This window comes from Mastigoproctus giganteus, chromosome 6 (assembly GCF_048544385.1).
Source record: "Mastigoproctus giganteus isolate SK-2022 chromosome 6, ASM4854438v1, whole genome shotgun sequence".
Classification (NCBI taxonomy): Eukaryota; Metazoa; Arthropoda; class Arachnida; order Uropygi; family Thelyphonidae; genus Mastigoproctus; species Mastigoproctus giganteus.
The window spans coordinates 36,601,517-36,623,599 of record NC_143580.1 but is presented as its reverse complement, the minus strand read 5'-3'; the positions used below and the strand labels follow the sequence as shown (position 1 = coordinate 36,623,599).

Sequence of the window (22,083 nt, the reverse complement as noted above, 5' to 3'; positions counted from 1 at the left end):
ATTTTCTTTTATTATGAAAAACACCATAAGGTTCAACAATTTTTATTCCTTGGACTTGCCACTTGCTCTGCAGGTGTATTACAACATGTTCATGAAATGATTTTTTATACATAACTTAAAGGCAGCAAGTCCTCCTGCTGCACAAAGGTAGATAGGAAAGAGGCCAATTTGATTACACCCAAAGGGATGCACTGTCATCAGGCTTCTCTCAGTAAAAAAAATTACCTTGCTGTAGCATCAAGTATCTCATTAAAGGGAACAAGTAGCCACTAGACAGCTATGGGAAACAGTCTTCAAGCAAAGAAAAAAAAATAAAATAATAATAACTTCAAGCTGAGGATAAAAACAAATTAGGACTTTTAATGGACTATTTTTATGTGATACTACAACATGAGATCTTTTTATTTTTTTATTTTTTTTAATCTACCTGTACATGGGAGGCATAGTTCCCATAAGGCAGCAGCAGCATGTCCTCTAGGTAGAGATCCCTGCACTAATAACAGGGAGACCGGCTTGAAGAGATTGTAGCATCATCAAACTTGATTAGACTTTTCTGAGTACAGCACAAATTACACATGCTCACACACTTCAGGTATGAATGTAGTTCTTGGAATCATCAGTGTGTGTGTGTGTGTGTGTCTGTGTATGTACTGTGCATACATGCACACGTGTGCACACCTTCAGTTTACTAGGTAACACACAACACAATGCAGATAGCAATGATGTGCCACTTTCCAGCTTTGTCCATTTATCTATTTTTTTTTTTTATTTTTTATTTTTTTTTTTGGCTTTATCTTCAGGCTACATACGTGTATATTTTCCTGAAATAAAAAAAAAATAATAAATAAATAAATATATATATATATATATATATAAGCACAACCATACAATGACAGATAATTCTTCTAAATAAAATATTCAATATGTAAATTAAAATTTTCTTATACAAGGGGTATTTGAAAAATTTCTGGCCTACCATAAAAAGAATGAAGCAATGTGGAAGTGAATCAGCATTTTTTCAACATATTCACTTCTAAGGGCTATAACACCTGATGCATCCTTTCTAGATTCTTCACATAGAATCCACTGTTTCGGTCCTCTAACCACTCCTTGAATGCACAAATAACATCATTATTTGTTCCTTTCAAATGTTTTTTCCAAGTGCAGGAAATTGGTAGTAATCCAAGACCATATCTCAAGAATAAGTTTTATAATTTATAACTTAAATTGTTGATTATTTTCATGAATACCAGATTCTTGTTCCTGGGAGATTTTCATAAAGGAATTTTCCAGGATCTTTTGAAAAATATCCCCACAACATTTGGTTTTTAATTGATCATGAAATTTCAGTAGCAAGAATAATATTGATCCATGAAGAATTTACCCTTTTGAATGTATTGTCCCTTCTTTGAGCTAAAAAACTAATGCAATCATCTTGGTAGCTGATGATGCCCTTCAAAATTTCTTGCGGCAAGGAGGTTCTTAACAACAACACTTCATGGATTGCTGCTGGTTCTTTGAATCATAGTAACAAATCCAAGCCTTCACTCATGGTCACCAAGTGGCTGGCATACTTGTTTAAATACTGAACAAATTTTGCAAGAATTGTCATTGCACAATTCAGTCCCTTTCCTGGTCTGCATAAAAATGTATGGTACCAAAACACTTGGAGATTTTGTTGAAATTTTTTCATGCTCAATTCTTTATAGACAATATGAACTTTTGGATACATCTAAGGATCAGCCACATTGTTAGAGGAACATAAAGACAAGGTTTTTTTTTTTTTTTTTTTTTCCCTGATATCATATAAGTTTACTTCATTTGCCACTACAAATTCTAAAGTTCAAGGGATATGTTTAGTGTGTTTTCTAGGTATTGTAACTAAATTTGATGATGTTTCATAAACCAGGTCACAAACAGTATCAATATTTTCTGTGGTTGACATAGTCATGAGTCATACACAAATGAGTTCATCTTTGGAGACACCAAGATCCCTTCTGAATTCAGAAACTCAGCTGCTAAAAGTCCTGTCTGATGCACAACAATTGAATAATGTCTCAATCATACCTTTGTGGACTTGCTTTCCAGTAATGAAATCATCATCAACAGCCATTTTCAATTCACTGCAGAATGAAGGCCTCTTCAGCAACTTTCCAGTTTCTTCTGTTTTGCACAATGACCATCCATTTACTGCCCACAAGCCCTTGAATTTCATCTGTCTATCTCCGTTGTTGCCTTCCAGGTTTTATTTTAGCACCTCTTGGGTAGCATTCTGTTATTTTCTTAGTCCATCTGTCATCATACTTCGAGCTATGTGTCCTGCCCAAGTCCATTTCAGTTCTTTAGTTTTGATAAGAATGTCCTTTACTTGTGTTTGTTGCCTAATCCATGTGTTTCTCTTTTTATCCAATAGTCTGATTACTAATATAATTCGTTCCATTCTTCGCTTAGTTTCGTAAGGCCTTCGTAATATTTATTCTATTCAGTTTTTTTACTTTCTTTTCTTACATCTATATCAAGTGTGCATCTTACCATTCTGTGATCACGTCCAATGTTTACCTTGTTCAGGACGGTAACATCATATCTTCTGTTAGTGAGGATGAAATCGATTTCATTAGTTGTTAATCCATGTCCACTTTCTGTTCACTCTTTTCTTGAAAAAAGGGTTCATTGAATTCATGAATTTTTTGTTCATCTAGAAGTCTATCAATTTCGGTGTACATTTCTTCAACTTCATCATCATCATGGCTTGATGTTGGTGTATAAATCATTATAACCTTTAGTTTGTACCTCTTAGAAATCCTGTGAAGCAGTATTGACACACTTGGTGATGTAGTTTTGAATTCCAAAATTTTGTTTTTTTATACCTTTATGGACCAGAAAGCCAAATCCAGAGTCTCTCTTTTCACTGTTTCCATTGATGTACAGCAGATTTCCACTTGATAAACTTATAAGTGATTCATTTCTTCTTCTTGTTTCAACTAAACCAAATGATATTCCAATTCACATTTTCTAATTCCTTTTCCAGCTCTAAAATCCTATCTTCATTGATGAATGATCTTACGTTGCAACAGGCTAAGTTCAGTTTCTGTGCATGGCAGCCTGGTCATACCCAGAGATTTTTAGCACCCTCTGCTTCCATTCTGATCCTCTCGCCGTGTTGTCATGTGCTGGAGGGTTTGGTCTTTTCTTCTTCATGCTGACCAGGCGTCTTGAAGAGAATCACTCTACATGTTCATTTGCCACCAAAATGACAAAACAGGGCTTACCATTGAGAAGGGGTGCATGAGTGGATTTTAGGAAGGCAGGCCAACCGGACTTCTCCTAAATCTTCTAAAATAGAAATATATTGGATCCATTGGTTATTACAAATAATAGGTTATTACAAAAAACTGAATTACATGCATGTATTAACTCCTCTGACCGTTTGGTCGTCCCGGAGTATAAACAGAAAATTTATTTATTTATTTATTTTCAAATAATGAAATATACAGCAGGCCAGACTCAAATTATAAAAAACAACGTCAAGGCTTGACAAATACCGTATTTCCCCATGTATAAGACGCACCTTAATTTTGGGGCCCGAAATTTGAAAAAAAAAAAAAAAATGTATTACATAAAGTAATTGAACTCAAGTTTCATTCATCATAAAATTCATACAACTCCTCATAACTTGAATTCAGCACAGTACGAAAATCTTTTCTGAGCCATTTCTGGGCAGAACGTGGCAAAACGTAACCTAATATACCGGTAACAAGTGCGAAACAATGAGCGCAAAGACAACAGGCGCAAAAAAGTGGGAAATGCAAGTAAAAAAATCTACAACCACTGTATAAGACGCACCCAGTTTTTTGACCCCAAATTTTTCGAAAAAAGGTGCATCTTATACATGAGAAAATACAGTATATCACCAAACTAAGAAATCCAACTTGGAAAATCAAAGACATTATTTTCCGGAACAAATCTTATTGGTTTAAGGAATGTGACAAAGAACAACAGCCCAATTACTCATATCTAATTTTCATTAGGATAACATGAAAAATTAAAGCAACCTGGAGAGCATTTCAAAATTAGCTTCTTATTCAACATCAAACTTGATCCTTTTTATAACTGATGAGGGGGGAAAATAAATAAACATTTCATGGTTGTTCAATCATGGAAACTTTATCTTTGTTCACATTCCAGATTACTTACATGACTGTAAGCCAAACAGTAAGTTTGGGTTGAGTGGGTACTGTTTGTTTGTTTGTTATTTGGTTTTTAGAGCATTAGCAACTAAGGCCATATTGCTCCGGGATATGCAGTGGTCATTCCCTGACCTTTCCGCATTCTCCGTATTTGTGGCGACAGGCTTGAACCCGGGTCTAATCAAGAAGCGTGTGCTACGCACTGCTGCTCCTTCCCACCTGGCTACGGAGGTGCCGAGTGGGTACTAAAAAGCTTTTTGCACTAGCCATTACACAGTGAGCTTCAATGATATGGTGAGGTGAAAATATCGGCATTTATCCAGCTTGTTATCATTAAATTTTCATAATGCTCCATAATTTAACATCTGTTGTGCTTTTTCAATTTATGTTGCTTTGGGATACCAATAACAGTTAATATTTAAAGGGCAATCTTGTCTGGCCAATCTGATTGGTATGATGATGCAGTAATGAAGGAATTATATGAGGGGAAAAAAAACCCAATTCTGAAGGAACTATATGAAAAAAAAAAAAAAACAATTATGAAAAAACAACAGATACCTAGATAATACCTAGGCAATTCGTTGTGAAGGTATTCACAATATGAGATATAATAAAATGATGCATGCATACTACCTGAGTAGTAGAAATTATAGAGTTGCTGTTGTTGTTGTTTAAGGGTTTTAAGACATAAGAGCATCAATGCCAAGATGTGTCTTTCCAAGTTTTTAATGTAAATCTATAGAGTTGCATTACCCATGCTTAAACAGCCATTTCATACTCTAACATTTAGTCAAGAAATATATTTACATTAAACCATGCACACCATCAAGCATCTCTCATATTGTGGAGTTATACTTTATAACTGGGTTGTCACTATAGCATTTATGAAACTGAACAACTGGTATGAATATGTTTGTTGCTCTGAGATTTAATCCTTTAATCCTAAGATACAGTAATCGTTCCAATTTATTGGGCCTAAGAAACAACCTATTCTATTATAGTCCTCTCTCCTGAAAATGAAGCCCTCACCTTTATTTTCCTTTGGACTAATGTGTTATTAGTGAAGTTCCAGGGTTCGGTGTTGGCCCACTGTTGTTTTGTATAAGTATAAACGATATTGATGAAGGTATATTAGACTTAATATCCAAGTTTGCAGGGTTGTTAATGACAGAAATGGCAGCGTGCTACTGCAATAGGATCTAGAAAAGTTGGGCAGATGGGCTGAGACGTGGCAAATGAAGTTTAACATTCACAAATGCAAAGTACTGCATATGGGTAGAAGTAACCCCAAAGAAACGTACCACCTGTGTGATACTACACTTAGGGTGATAGAAAATGAAAGAGACCTGGAAGTAATTGTGCAGTCAGCTAAGAAGTTTTCTGAGCAGAGCAGACAGGCTGCCATAGCAGGTCATGGGGATTTAATTAGCATTAGCAGAGGCATATGATGCAAGAAAACAAGCTTATTCAGCATCAGCCAAAAAAAAAAAAAAAACACCACTCCCACTTCACCCCTCCGTTCGTTTGAAATACCTGTCCAGCTGAGCCTTAAATTTATTTAGGCTATCAACTTCCACAACAAGGGATGGAAGTCTGTTCCACCAAACAACTGCCCGCTGGCTAAAAGCAAATCCCCACACATCTATCCTACATCTGTCTTTCCTCAATTTGAATTTATGCCCTCTCAGGTGATTATTCTGAGCAAGAGGAAGAATCCCATCGGCACTGAGCATGCTCAAACCATTCAAGGCCTTATACACCTCTATCAGATCACCTCGCCAGTGCCTAGTCTCCACACTCTGTAATTTTCAAAACTTAATCCTTTCTTCGTAAGAGCACCCCTTTGTTCCATTCACTAATCTTGTTGCCCTTCTCTGTACTCGTTCCAGCAGCTCTACATCCTTCTTGAAATGAGGCCTCCAGAGCTGTATACAGTACTCAAGGTGAGGCCTGACCATTGCCTTATACAAGGGAATAATCACCTCCCTAAACCTGCTAGAAAAATTCCCATACATCATTGACAATACACCATGAGCTACTCTTGCAGCTCGTCTGCACTGCTCAGAGAACTTCATATCTGCCTGCACAATTACCCCCAGGTCCTTTTCATTCTCTACCACTGTCAGTGTGTAGTACCACAGAGTTAATACGTTTCTCGGGGTTACTATTTCCCATATGTAGTACTTTACATTTGTCAAGGTTAAACTTCATTTGCCACCTATCAGCCCACCTGCTCAACCTTTCCAGATCCTGTTGCAGCAGGATAGCATCCGTAGTGTCCTTAACAACCCTGCCAACTTTTGTATCATCTGCAAACTTGGACATTAAGCTTGATATACCATCACCAATATCATTTTTAAATACAGAAAGCAACAATGGACTCAACACTGAACCCCAAGGAACTCTACTAATAACATTAGTCCACGTTGAGCAGTGTCCATTGATTACCACTCTCTGTCTTCTGCCACTCAAACATCCCTTTACCCAGAGCAGCAATTTGCCACCAATGCCACACTGTCCCAATTTGTGCAGCAGTTTTCCATGTTCAACAGTATCAAACGCCTTTTTAAGATCCAAATATATAATATCAAAGTTATTCCCTGCATCCAGTTCTTTTTGACTACATCATAGTATCCAATCAAATTGGTCAGCAAAGATCTTCCCTTAACAAAACCACGCTGTGTCTGATCTATAACTGAATTCTTGTCTAGATGATCCTGCAGTGCTCCTTTAACCAGTCGCTCCATTAATTTTCCTGGAACAGAAGTTAAACTAACAGGTCTATAATTACTTGTGTCAGCCTTTGATCCTCTTTTGTGAATTGGGGTTACATCTGCACATTTCCAGTCTATGGGTACCTCTCCTGAGTTCAAAGAAGCTCTCATAATTATGGCTAGGGCTTTGTTTACTTCCTTTGTTGCCTCCTTTAATATAACTGGATAGATCCCTTCCACCCCAGGTGCCTCTTTTATGTTTAACCTCAACAATTTCTCCTCCACTTTCCTCTCAGTTATTACAAAATCATCTAGCTCACTGCCAGTGTTTACTTCACATAGGGCATTCCCCTTCCTGAATAACTCCTCATGTGTGAATGTAGATGCAAAATACTCGTTTAGTTTGTTAGCCACCTGAGCAGGATCCTCAACTGTTGAACCATCAATATCCAGTCGACCAATCTGATTCATGCCTTAGGTAAAGAACTCTTTTCTGTTTTTCTTTGCATCCTTTCTTTCACCAAGGATTTCTCATAATCTGCCTTTGCCTGCCAAATCTCCTTTGTGACTTGGTTACAGACCAGCTTATATCTATCATAGGCTTCCAATGTCACCCATTAATTTGTAAGTATCCTAACCATTTTTCTTCTCTGCCATATGTCTCATTAGTTCATCTGACATCCATTTAGGCCTGAACCCTGAACAATATTTCTTAGTTGTTATGTAAAGCCCGGTAGCTTCCAAGATAAGTTCTTTGAATGCTTCCCATTTCGATTTGCTGTTGGTAACATCATCAGTTGGTCCCACTGTATAGAATTTAAATACTGTCTCAGACCATCGTAGTCGCCTTTACGAAAGCAAAAACCCTTCCCTTTACTTCTGATGGTAGTTACCTCTTTGAGTAAATCCCACTTCAGCACACTGTGATCAGCCACCTAGTGATTCCTTTATCTGCAGATTCTTAATGCATGAAGAATCACTACTGATAATCAGATCAAGAGTATTGCTCCCTCTAGTTGCCTCCCGAACATGCTGATGTAGAAAACAATCATCCAAAAAATCCACAAAAGCCTTGCTAGTGTGTGAGTGACCAACCCACAAATTCCAGTCAATATCTGGGAAATTAAAATCCCCCATTATAAAACTCTCCGATTTACTGGCCTCCTCTATTTCCCTGTACAGTATCTTATTATACTCATCAGAGTCATTAGGTCTATAGCACACTCCTACTCTCAATTTTGATTTCCCTATACTTATGTCACACCAAACTGACTCGACACTGCCCTGTCCATTGATGTCGACTGGCTTCACTTCCTTGGATTTATGTGTTTCTTAACTAATAGCATAACCCCTCCTCCCCTCCTGTCCTGTCTATCCTTTCTATATACATTGTATTCCCCAAATTCCAGTTCTGCATTCCTTATTTCTGTATGACACCACGTCTCTGATATCCCAACAATATCTGCCTTTGATGTTTTGAGCAATACCTCAAATTCATTAAATTTATTTACTAAACTCCTAGCATTGGTGTACATGCAAGTATACATGCACCTGTTCTTAATCTTAGCTGCCCTAACACAACCCATGTGTTTACTTGTTCCGTGACGACTCCCAGCAGTCTCTGAAATATCCTGTATCTTGTTTTCCAGGCTGCTGCTCATTTCAATAGAAGCAGTGCAAGAATCACTTTCACCTCTGCCAGTGGCTACTGTTAATCTATTAGTCCTTGTATCCCCCAAACTAGCAGTTTTCCGACCCACCTAATGCTGCCTCGACAGCATCAGCAAATATTCTTATCACCTTTTAACAATATCACCTTTTGTGCCCTTAAAAGATGATATCCGCTCTACAACATCACCAACCTTTGCCCCTGGCAGACATGCCCTGGTCTTGTTCCACCTATCTTTTTTACATACCATGTTCCCCGTATCCCCGACAACAGAGTCACCAACAACTACTAGTTCCTGTGGAACCAGCGCATTCTGTCTTGGGAGTTGCTGCTGTGTTGCGTAATGATCAAGTGCAAGCTCTGGCATTGATGTGGGCAGCTGAGAAATTAATGGGCCCTTCAATTTAGATCCTTCAAGGGCATCCACCATGTCCTTCAAGCTCTCATATAGGCCCATAACAATGCTGAGTTGTCTCCTAATTTCCTCACACTCCTTACATCGCGCACACACAAAGACATCCCCCCCCTGGCAATATCATGTCTCATACCTGATTGCTCCACAAATATCAAGAAAGCAATGCATTTTAAATGGCTGTGATTCAGAGGGCAACTGCCACGCTCAGTCACTGTACTCCATTTAGCTTGAGCCTTTTGCTTTGCTGCTCTGATCTGAGTCATGATTTCGATTCAATTTCAGTACAAAATTATAACCCTAAACTTGTATCCCAACGCAGTTATTACACTATATATATTTAAAATGCACAGCTTGCATGATGTTTGTGGAGCATTCAGGTACGGGACATGATATTGCCATGTGGGATGTCTTCGTGTGTGCGTGATGCAAGGAGTGTATCGAAATCAGGCAACAACTCAGCATTCTTATGGGCCTATATGAGAGCTTGAAGGACAGGTTGGATGCCGTCGAAGGAACTAAATTGAGGGGCCCATAAATCTCAGCTGCCCACATCAACGCCAGAGTTTGCACTTGGTCCCAAGCAACACTGCGGCAACCCCCAAGGCAGAATGTGCTGGTCCCAAAGGAACTAGTAGTTGTTGGTGACGCTATTGTCAGGGAAACAGGAAACATGCTTTGTAAAAAGGATAGGTGGAACAGGACCAGGGTATGTCTGCCAGGGGCAAAGGTTGATGACGTTGTAGAGCAGATATCATCTTTTAAGGGCACAAAAGGTGATATAGTTGTACAGGTTGGCACTAATGATATCAAGAGTAGGAGACCGGCTGAATTGCTTAACAAGTACAGGTCACTGTTGAAAAAAAGGCGTGAAATAGGGTTGAATTTGAAAGTGTCTGCAATTCTGCCCAGACACGATAGGAGGGAGTATATCATGAGAGCCTTGTCGATCAATTTGGCCCTGGAAAGATTGTGCAAGGCTCAAGGGGTAGAATTTTTTTCAGCCTGGACTGTACTTGTTAACAGGAGAGATTGCTTCTACAGGGATGGGATACACTTAAATAGAAAGGGTGCAGGAATATTTGCTGATGCTATCGAGGCAGTGTTAGGTGGGTTGGAAAACTGCTAGCTTGGGGGGAGACAAAGACGAATAGATTAACAGTAGCCACTGGCAGAGGTGAAAGAGATTCTTGCACTGCTTCTATTGGAATGAGCAGAAGCCTGAAAAACAAGATGCAGGATATTCCAGAGATTGCTGGGAGTCATTGCAGTACAAGTAAACACATGGGTTGTGTTAGGGTAGCTAAGAATAGAAATAGGTGAATGTATACTTGCGTGTACACCAATGCTAGGAGTTTAATAAATAAATTTGATGAATTTGAGGTATTGCTCAAAACATCAAAGGCAGATATTGTTCCGATATCAGAGACGTGGTGTCATACAGAAATAAGGAATGCAGAACTGGAATTAGGGGAATACAATGTGTATAGAAGGATAGACTGGATAGGAAGGGAGGAGGGGTTATGCTATTAGTTAAGAAATACATAAAATCCAAGGAAGTGAAGCCAGTGGACATCGCTGGACAGTGCAGAGTCGAGTCAGTTTGGTGTGACATAAGCATTGGAGATCAAAATTGAGAGTAGGAGTGTGCTATAGGCCTAATGACTCTGATGAGTATAATAAGAAACTGTACAGGGAAATAGAGTGGGCCAGTAAATCAGAGAGTCTTATAATGGGAGATTTTAATTTCCCAGATATTGACTGGAATTTGGGGGCTGGTCACTCACACACCAGAAAGGCTTTTGTGGATTTATTGGATGATTGTTTTCTACATCAGCATGTTCGGGAGGCAACTAGAGGGAGGAATACTCTTGATTTGATTATCAGCAGTGATTCTTCATGCATTAAGAATCTGCAGATAAATGAACCACTAGGTAGCAGTGATCACAGTGTGCTGAAGTGGGATTTACTCAAAGAGGTAACTACCATTAGGGGTAAAGGGAAGGGTTATTGCTTTCGTAAAGGCGACTACGATGGACTGAGACAGTATTTAAATTCTATACAGTGGGACCAACTGATGATACCAACAGGAAATGCAAAATGGGAAGCATTCAAAGAACTTATCTTGGAAGCTACTAGGTTTTACATACCACCTAAGAAATACTGTTCAAGGTTTAGGCCTAAATGGATGTCAGATGAACTAATGAGGCAAATGGCAGAGAAAAAACATGCATGGGATACATACAAATTAACACATGACACAGAAGCCTATGATAGATACAAGTTGATCTGTAACCAAGTTACAAAGGAGGTTAGGCAGGCGAAGGCAGATTACGAGAAATCTTTGGCAAGGGATGCAAAGAAAAACAGCAAAGAGTTCTTTACTTATGTAAACTCTAGAAGGAAGGGGATGAATCAGATTGGTCCACTTGATATCGATGGGTCAACTGTTGATGATCCTGCTCAGGTAGCTAACGAACTAAATGAATATTTTGCATCGACATTCAAACATGAGGAGTTATTTAGCGAGGGGAATGCCAGAGGTGTATTCAACTCTAGCAGTAAGCTAGAGAATCTTGTAATAACTGAGAGTAAAGTGGAGGAGAAATTGTTGAAGATAAACACAAGAAAGGTTGGATGGGATCTATCCAGTTATATTAAGTTGGATGGGATCTATCCAGTTATATTAAAGGAGGCAGCAGAGGAAGTAAGCAAACCCTTAGCCATAATTATGAGAGCTTCCTTGGACTCAGGGGAGGTACCCACAGACTGAAGATGTGCAAATGTGACCCCAATTCACAAAGGAGGATCAAAGGCTGACACAAGTAATTATAGATCTGTGAGCTTAACTTCTGTTCCAGGAAAATTAATGGAGGCACTGGTTAAAGAAGCACTGGAAGATCATTTAGACAAGACTTCAGTTATAGCTTGGACACAGCATGGTTTTGTTAAGGGGAAGTCTTGCCTGACCAATTTGATTGGATACTATGATGCAGTCACAAAGGAACTGGATGCAGGGAATAACTTTGATATTATATACTTGGATCTTTGAAAGGCTTTTGATACTGTTGCACATGGAAGACTGCTGCCCAAATTGGAGCAGTGTGACATTGGAGGTAAATTGCTGCTGTGGATAAAGGGGTCGCTGAGGGGGAGAAGACAGAGAGTAGTAATCAATTGACACTGCTCATCGTGGACTAATGTTATCAGTGGAGTCCCTCAGGGCTCAGTGTTGGGTCCATTATTGTTTTCTGTATTTATAAATGGTATTGATGATGGTATATCAAGCTTAATGTCGAAGTTTGCAGACGATACAAAGGTAGGCAGGGTTGTCAAGGACACTACTGACACTATGCTGCTGCAACAGGATCTGGAAAGGTTGAGCAGATGGGCTGAGAGGTGGCAAATGAAGTTTAACATTGACAAGTGTAAAGTACTACACATGGGAAACAGCAACCCCAGAGCAACGTATCAACACTGTGGTACTACACTGACAGTGGTAGAGAATGAAAGGGATCTGGGGGTGGTTGTGCAGGCAGATATGAAGTTCTCTGAGCAGTACAGACGGGCTGCAAGAGTAGCTCATGGTGTATTGTCAATGATATATAGGAATTTTTCTAGCAGGGATAAGGAGGTGATTATTCCCTTGTATAAGGCAATGTTCAGGCCACACCTAGAGTACTGTATACAGGTCTGGAGGCCTCATTTCAAGAAGGATGTAGAGCTGCTGGAATGAGTACAGAGAAGGGCAACAAGATTAGTGAATGGAACAAAGGGGTGCTCTTACGAAGAAAGGCTTAAGTTTTGCAAATTACAGTGTCTGGAGACTAGGCACCAGTGAGGTGATCTGATAGAGGTGTATAAAGCCTGGAATGGTTCGAGCATGCTCAATGCTGATGGGATTCTTCCTCTCGCTCAGAATAATCACCTGAGAGGGCATAAATTCAAATTGAGGAAAGACAGATGTAGGATAGACGTGCGGAAATTTGCCTTTAGCCAGCGAGTGGTTGATTGGTGGAACAGACTTCCATCCTTTGTCGTGGAAGTTGATGGCCTAAATAAGTTTAAGGCTCAGCTGGACAGGTATTTCGAACGAACAGAGGGGTGAAGTGGAAGTGGTTGTTTTTTTTTTTTTTTTTTTTTTTTTGGCTGATGGCTGATGCTGCATAAGCTTGCTTTCTTGCATCAAATGCCTCTACTAATGCTAATGCATATTTTTCAGTATCGAGTATTATTATGTTCGACTTCCGTTATATAACTTCCGTATCAAGTTATGTATTAATTAATTATGTTATGTTTGTAAAATCTAAGTTGCACACACAAAGACATCCCCTATGGCAGTATATGTCCCGTACCCGATTGCTCCACAAACATCAAGCAAGCAGTGCATTTTAAAAGGCTGTGATTCAGAGGGCAACTGCCCCCCCCCTCCTAGTTCTCCCTTGAGCCACAGCACTCCCATTAGCTTGAGCCTTTTGCTTTGCTGCTCTTGTCTGAGTCATGATTTTGATTTAATTTCAATAAAATTTCAATTTCAGTACAAAATTAAAACCCTAAACTTGTATCCCAACACAGTTATAATCTATATTTATTTTTCAGTATCAAGTGTTATCTACGAGTTCCCTTTATATTACTTCCGTATCAAGTTATGTATTAATTATTTATGTTACGTTTGTAATCTAAGTCATTATATGTATATAGTTAAAAGTACAATTTAATTGACAATGAAGTTTAACAAGATGAATAGATTTACTGATTAATTGACAATATTATGTTATGCAATATACTGTACTAAGCTTATGCTATCTAGTTCGGGATATGTTGTATCATGTAACAATGGCGGTAATTTAGGAACTGTAAATCTAAGGACACTTAGGTATTAAAAAAATAAATAAATAAAGGCACATTCTTTCCATCCTTAGGCAGTTTTGATTAGGAGCATCACCCTCCATTCCTCCCCATCTTTCCCAAACACAATATTCACCAAAATGGAATTATTCATCTCCCACATTGGAGTGGTGCTATTTCTCAATAAGTTCTACTGCATCAGCTCACTTCATCAAAAGCTCAAATTTATTTAATTTGTTTACAATACTCCTAGCATTACTATACAGACAAATTAAGTTTTGTACTTTACTGCTTTTGATACACTCCCTGATACACTTATCGTTTTTTTCCCTCCGAAAAAAAAAACGATAAGTGTTTGCTTTTTATTTATATAATTGTTATTTTATATTGTACTTAATACGTATTCTTATAGTTCTAATTACGCTGGTTATTTTTATTTTAATTTATATAAACAATTTTTGTAGATATACGTAATACTTTATAAAACCGTTATTTCGTTCGAATCTTGCAGGCATTGTTTTTGTATATAGTGATAGGGAATTCAACTTTTTAATTGAGGTAGTTAGGTAGCTCTAACGTATAATTATAGAAACAGTAATACGCTTCACTGTTTCTATCAGATAGCATAGTATTGACATTTAATTTAATTTATTGTTCTTATTAATCTAAAATATCATGCCCCAAACTAGAGCAGCAAAGAAACGGGCACAAAGTGGCAGGAGTGCTTTGACTCGGAGGAGAACTGAGGGGGGCGATTCTCCAACGCATCACAGCCTAAAAAAATGTCCAACTTGTGAAATGTTTGCCGAACTATCTGGAACGGAACATGATATTGCCATGGGGGATGTCTTTATGTGTGCGCGATGTAAGGAAATCAGGCGACACCTCAGCGTTGTTATGGGCCTATATGAGAGTTTGAAGGACAGGGTGGATGCCCTCGAAAGATCTAAATTGAGGGGCTCATCAGGCTCTTAGCTGCCCACATCAACGCCAGAGCTTGCACTGGTCCCACAGGAACTAGTAGTTGTTGGTGACTCTATTGTCAGGGAGACGGGAAATATATTGTGTAAAAAGGATAGGTGGAACAGGACCAGGGTATGTCTGCCAGGGGCAAAGGTTGATGACGTTGTAGAGCAGATATCATCTTTTAGGGGCACAAAAGGTGATATGGTTGTACACGTTGGCACTAATGATATTAAGAGTAGGAGACTGGCAGAATTACTTAACAAGTACAGGTCGCTGATGAAAAAAAGCCGTGAATTAGGGTTGAATTTGAAAGTGTCTGCAATTCTGCCCAGACACGATAGGAGGGAGTATATGATGAGAGCCTTGTCGATCAATTCGGCCCTGGAAAGATTGTGCAAGGCTCAAGGGATAGAATTTTTTTCAGCCTGGACTGTACTTGTTAACAGGAGAGACTGCTTCTACAGGGATGGGATACACTTAAATAGAAAGGGTGCAAGAATATTTGCTGATGCTATCGAGGCAGTGTTAGGTGGGTCAGAAAACTAATAGCTTGGGGGGATACAAGGACTAATAGTTTAACAGTAGCCGTAGGAAGAGGTGAAGGTGATTCTTGCACAACTTCTATTAGAATAAGTAGCAACCTGGAGCGTGGGATGTTTGGGGTTTCAGGGATGGATGGCAGTCATCGTGAAACAGGTGGGTATATGGGATGTGTTAGAGTAACTAAGAATAGGTGCATGTATACCAATGCTAGAAGTATAGTAAATAAATTTGATGAATTTGAAGTGTTGGTCAAGACATCAAAGGCGGATATTGTTGGGATTTCAGAGACGTGGTGTCACACAGATATAAGGAATGCCGAACTGGAATTTGGGGAGTACAATGTGTACAGAAAGGATAGACAGGATAGGAAGGGAGGAGGTGTTATGCTGTTAATAAAGAAAAACATAAAATCAAAAGAAGTGCATCCAGTTGATATAGATGAACAGTGCACTGTTGAGTCAGTTTGGTGTGACATAAGCACTGCGAAAGCAAAAATAAGGGTAGGAGTGTGTTATAGGCCTAATGATTTGAATGAGTACAATGAACAATTGTACAGAGAAATGGAGTGGGCTAGTAAATCGGAATGTCTTATAATGGGGGATTTTAACTTCCCAGATATTGACTGGAACTTGTGGGTTGGGCACTCACACACTAGTCAGACTTTTGTGGATTTATTGGATGATTGTTTTCTGCAGCAGCATGTTCGAGAGGCAACCAGAGAAAGTAATACTCTTGATCTGGTTATCAGCAGTGATCATTCATGTATTAGGAATTTGCAGGTAAAAGAACCACTGGGTTGCAGTGATCACAGTGTACTGACGTGGGATTTACTTAAAGATTTAATTACCATCAGGGGTAAAGGAAAGGGTTTTTGCTTCCATAAAGGTGAGTACAGTGGGATCAACTGACGATGTTACCAACAGTAAATTCTAAGTGGGAGGCATTCAAGGAATTAATTGTGGAAGCTACTAAAAGTTTCATACCTATTAAGAAATATTGTTCAAGGTTTAGGCCTAAATGTTTGTCAAATGAACTAATGAGACTCTTAACAGAGAAGAAAAATGCATGGGATGCATATAAATTATCAAGCGACTCAGAAGCCTATGGCAGATATAAGTTAATCTGTAATCAGGTGACAAAGGAGGTTCGGCAGGCGAAGGCAGATTACGAGAAATCCTTGGCAAAAGATGCTAAGAAAAACAGCAAGGATTTCTTTACTTATATAAACTCTAAAAGGAAGGGGATGAATCTGATTGGTCCACTTGACATCGATGGTTCGACTGTTGATGATCCTGCTCAGATAGCAAACAAACTGAATGAGTATTTTGCATCTACATTCACACATGAGGAATTATTAAGGTTTGAAAATGGCAGAAGGTTATCAAATTGTAGCAGGATACTTAATGATTTTGTAATAACTGAAAGCAAAGTGGAGGAGAAATTGTTGAAGTTAAACATAAGAAAAGCACCTGGGGTGGATGGGATCTATCCAGTTATATTAAAGGAGGCGGCAAAGCAACTAAGCAAACCGTTAGCCATAATTATGAGAGCATCCTTGGACTCAGGGGAGGTTCCCACGGACTGGAGATGTGCAAATGTATCCCCAATTCACAAAGGGGGATCGAAGGGTGACACGAGTAATTACAGACCAGTTAGTTTAACCTCTGTTCCAGGTAAAATAATGGAGTCGCTGGTTAAAGATGCATTGCAAGATCATCTAGACAAGACTGCAGCAATAATTCAAGCACAGCATGGGTTTGTTAACCCGAGCCTGGTCCGCCCTGTTTTTGTCTAATTTTTAACCCTAACTCAAAAGTTGCTCCCCCCGAAGAAAACTAATAATTTTCATAATTTCTACTCAATTTTCCAAACTGAAACTCTCAATATACATAAACAGAAGTATATTCTTTGATTTCCTACCTTTAGCGCTCAGCAAAAACTATTAATTCACTCTAAAAACTATTCTACAATATGGTACGATCACATTTCAATTTATTAAATTTTGATGTCGGCAAAACAAGATCCAAGCTTTGAAAATAAAACGCGTTACTTCATTAGTTCAAAATTCGTGCGTCAGCTCGGCGCCTCTGGCTAAAACGAATCAACGCACGCAGAGAGATAATTGACTGGTCAAGCTTATGTCATTAGCGTTACCAAGGTGATCCAAGGAGAAAATGAAACTGTAAACAACTTTCGTGGAAAACAAACAGTTGAGCATCATTACTTGCGAACACTAATTTGCATGGCTCACTCACAACAATAGCTTTATTGCTTTCGTAATTGTTGTACGAAAGAATTGCAACGAATTGGTTTTGAAAAACTAAAATATTGCATTTCCTTTCTTCAATATGTATTATCTACTAAAAAAAAAAAATCAAGGAAATTCATCTACTGGAAGCAGAAAGAAAAAAACTGTCGTAAAACTGATCACTACAATGCGCATTTCATAAAAAAAAAAAAAGTTCGCTTTATTGTAATTGTTTCTAGAGGACTAAATCGGAACAGCAGTTTCATGGATGTATATTTGATCTTCTTACGAAATTTCAAGAAAGTATTTCTATTCGTAGCTGCATTATAAACTTCGAAAACTGATATCGAAGGAACTTTGCATGCATCTCACTGGTGTACAAACGAAAAAAAAAAAAAAAAAATGCGCAGCTAGTAACAGATTGTGAGAACAATCCGTTACTCGTAGTGAGGGATTGGGAAATTGTAAGTAATTGTTATTGAATACTTCAATATTTCCTTGACATGCATTTGATATCATCAAAAAATTTCCAGAGAAAAACTGAATTTTCATTATCACACAACGCCCGAAAAATTCAACATAAAATGTCATGTGTTTAAATGTTTGAATTCCATTCTGAGCTGCAAATGTAATTTCACTTCTCTTGCGCTGACAGAGTAGCCGTTCACCGAATGAAGAAAAACAGGGTTCATTTTCATGAAATTTCCAATTCCCTTCTTTCACTTGAGGGGAAAAAACTCCTTAGGGGAGGGAGTCCACCCTTTCTAGTCCGACCCTGGAGAGAAAGAGAGAGAGAGAGAGAGAGAGAGAGAGAAATAAAAAATACCCTTTTGGTGGGCAGAAGGCCAAGAGATTGTCAAAGGTCTAGAGGGCTAACTTTCATTTATTTTATTTATTATTATTTATTTATTTTATTTTATTATATTATTATTATTTTTTTTTTCTTGTGTTATTCTAGCAATCCATCCTGGATTGGGGCTTCCCTGGGCCGGGATAGTGCTTCTCCTCTTTTCTCCTTCCCTCTCTTTATCTTATACAAGTTTTTCTTTCCTCCCTGGGAACTTTTTTTTTGGCTGATGCTGCATAAGCTCATACACTTGCTTTCTTGCATCACATGCCACTACTACTACTACTAGTAGTAGTTCCCCAGGGAGGAGGGCGTGCAGTTAGTAGGGGAGATCTTGCCCTCCTGCTAGGGATGAGTACCTGGAGGCAGTCGTCCAGGTGATCGCTGCTTCCAGGTAGCCAGAATGCCCAAATACAACATCACAATACATCACATCACATCACAAACAGTTTTTCTTTCCTGTCACTTTCTCCAGTGCGGGATGAAAAATTTTTTTCTCTCTCTCTTGCCTTCCTTTTCATCTGTCTTCATCCAACATGGGATATTCCTAAGCGGGATGATTTTTTTTTTTTTTCACGACACACACTGGCCTTACCCTGACAATGCGTAAAAACTGAACAGAGTAACGAGGCCGAGATGAACTTTTGTTCTAGGAGCCGCCCATACAAAAACAAAAAATAAATAAAGAAAATAAATAATAATAAAAAAAACAGCATTGCAGCTCTAAGTCAGCTTCATCCTAGGATGCCGAAACTGCAATTGTTTTAGAGAACAATATTTCGCATTTTTACTTTCTAACATTATGACATCAAAGCGTAACAAGCAAATATCTTCTAACGATACTTTTTGAGCAGCCATTAGTTGTAATCTGTTAGCTTTGTATTGTTACAAATATTGCAGTTCACAAATATGAACAATACACATTTCAAGAAAGAAAGAAATTCATAGCGGATGATTTTGTTTTTCTTTCTTTTGATGCACCAGTTTCGAAGTTTAGAAGTTTATAACGCAGCTATGGGTGGAAATATTTTCTCGAAATTTGGTTAGAAGATGGAAACTGCTGTTCTGATATTGTTTACTAAAAACAATTACAATAAAGCGAACTTTTTTTTTTTTTATCAAATGCGCATTGCAGTGTTATCTGTGATGTATCAGTATAATGCAGTGAAATATCAGTTTTACACCAGTTTTTCCAGTTTCCAACAGATGAATTTCCTTGATCTTCTGTTTGTAGGAGCAATACACGTTGAAGATAGGATATACGATCTGTTCACCTTCCATAAACTGTTATTGGTACTGTATGGCTTTATTGCTTCTTATGTCAAAAACAGTAGCTCCTGTTCGTCTTTTGTTTATTTACACTTCTCCCTTACCGTCTCGATGTATTTGTACTGGTAACGTGATATATACCTCCCACGCTTCGCTCGTATTCACGCGGAGTTGTTTATCAGAACTGCTCCTCTCCATAAAAAGAAATTCGCACGCTTTACACCAAGAAACGAATCAAGTGTCGGGTTTCATAAGCTCTAGGCTGGTTAGGGCGGGGGTAAAAAAATTAATTGAAAAGGCCTAAAAAATTGCATACTTGATGTCACATTTTTGTCATTTGCGTGAAATTCAATAGAAGGTTTTGAAAATTTAAGTGGGAAAATTCAAGAAAACAGTTCTGGCTCAAACTATAGCGAGTTTCAGCTCTGTAATTAGAGTAAAAATTATAGAATTAACTTGATGAACCCAGTTGGGGCTGGTACGTACCCCAGCGGACGGGGATATGGTTAAGGGAAAGTCTTGTCTGACAAATTTGATAGGATATTATGATGTGGTTACAAAGGAACTGGATGCAAAAAATAATTTTGATATCATATATTTGGATTTCAGGAAAGCTTTTGACACTGTTGCGCATGGAAGACTATTGTACAAATTGGAGCAGAATGGTATTAAGGGTAAGTTGCTCAATGGGAGCTGCTCTTCTTGGACTAATGTTATTAGTGGTGTCCCACAGGGTTCGGTGTTAGGTCCACTGTTGTTTTGTATATTTATCAATGATACTGATGAAGGTATATCAGGCTTAATGTCGAAGTTTGCAGATGATACAAAGGTTGGCAGGGTTGTTAATGACAGAAATGGCAGTGTGCTACTGCAACAGGATCTAGATAATTTGGGCAGATGGGCTAAGAAGTGGCAACTGAAGTTTAACCTTGACAAAAGCAAAGTACTGCATATGGGTAGAAGTAACCCCAGAGAAACGTACCAACTGTGTGGTACTACACTTAAGGTGGTAGAAAATGAAAAAGACCTGGGAGTAATTGTGCAATCAGATATGAAGTTTTCTAAGCAATGCAGACAGACTGCCAGGGCAGGTCATGGGGTTTTGTCAATGATATATAGGAATTTTGCTAGCAGGGAAAAGGAGGTGATTATCCCTCTGTATAAGGCAATGGTCAGGCCACGCCTTGAGTACTGCATACAGGTCTGGAGGTCTCATTTTAGGAAGGATGTAGATTTACTTGAGCGTGTACAGAGAAGGGCAACAAGATTGGTGAGGGGAATGAAGGGATCCTCTTACCAAGAGAGGCTTAAGTTCTGCAAATTGCAGTGGCTGGAGACTAGGCACCTGCGCGGTGATCTGATTGAGGTATATAAGGCCTTGAATGGGTTGAGCACGCTGAATTCTGATGGGATCCTTCCACTTGTTCAGATTACGAACCTAAGGGGGCATAAATTCAAATTAAGAAAAGACAGATGTAGAATAGATGTGCGGAAATTTGCCTTTAGCCAGCGGGTGGTTAATTGCTGGAGCAAACTTCCATCTGTCGTTGTGGAAGTTGATAGGTTGAATAAATTTAAGGAGGAACTGGACAGGCATTTGGAGAGAATGGGGTGATTTTTTTTTTTTTTTTTTTTTGTTGGGTGATGCTGCATAAGCTCATACATTTGCTTTCTTGCATCACATGCCACTACTACTACTACTACTACCTTTCATTGTTTAGAGTAAGTAATTTTGTCCCAGTGAACTAGCTGCTAATGTGCCACCTTCCCTAATTCCCCCCAAACTAGCAGTGTCCCTGAACTCTCAATGCTTCCTCAATGGAATATGAAAAAAATCCTTGCACTACCACTGTTTAAAGGAATACCATCTACCAACTAAGGCAGACCATACTGAAAAAAATTTCCGTTCATATGCCTTGAAAGGTCCTTCAAGCCTATGGTCAATCCACAAGGCTTTCAACATGAAATCCCTCCTGTCACATGTAGACAGAACTGCTGACACAAGAACATTTTATCCTATCTCACAACACTTTTTCAACATGACCTTACATTTCATTACCTATTGTAAGAGGGGCAGGAAACATATTCTGTAAGAAAGACCATATTATAGTCTTTCTTACAGAATATGTTTCCTGTCTCTCTTATAATTGAGCACCCAATTAGACTACTTCCTACGGAACAAAAGCATTCCATACCGGATGATCCATTTCTGGGGGCCAGATTTGAAAGTACATCACCTAACATGGCATCAGACACTTGAATATCTCCAGGGCTTCGAGTTGCTTCCACAGAGATATGTTAATGAATTCAACTGAATTCAGTTTACCACACTCTCAACACCTTGCACTAAGAAATGACTTGTCCATCAGCTAGTGAAACC

At 38.7% G+C, this 22,083-nt stretch overlaps 1 protein-coding gene across 1 annotated transcript in view; it reads right to left on the bottom strand.

Annotated features, from left to right (window-relative positions):
* Positions 1-334: 334 nt before the first annotated feature.
* The window catches only part of Cul3 (cullin 3), a 344,806-nt gene continuing 323,057 nt past the window's right edge, over positions 335-22,083 (bottom strand). Inside the window, exon 19 of the mRNA XM_090375913.1 lies at positions 335-821. Coding sequence (XP_090232039.1) covers positions 797-821 — 25 coding nt within the window. The 3' untranslated portion in view covers positions 335-796. The remainder of the gene's footprint in view (positions 822-22,083) is intronic.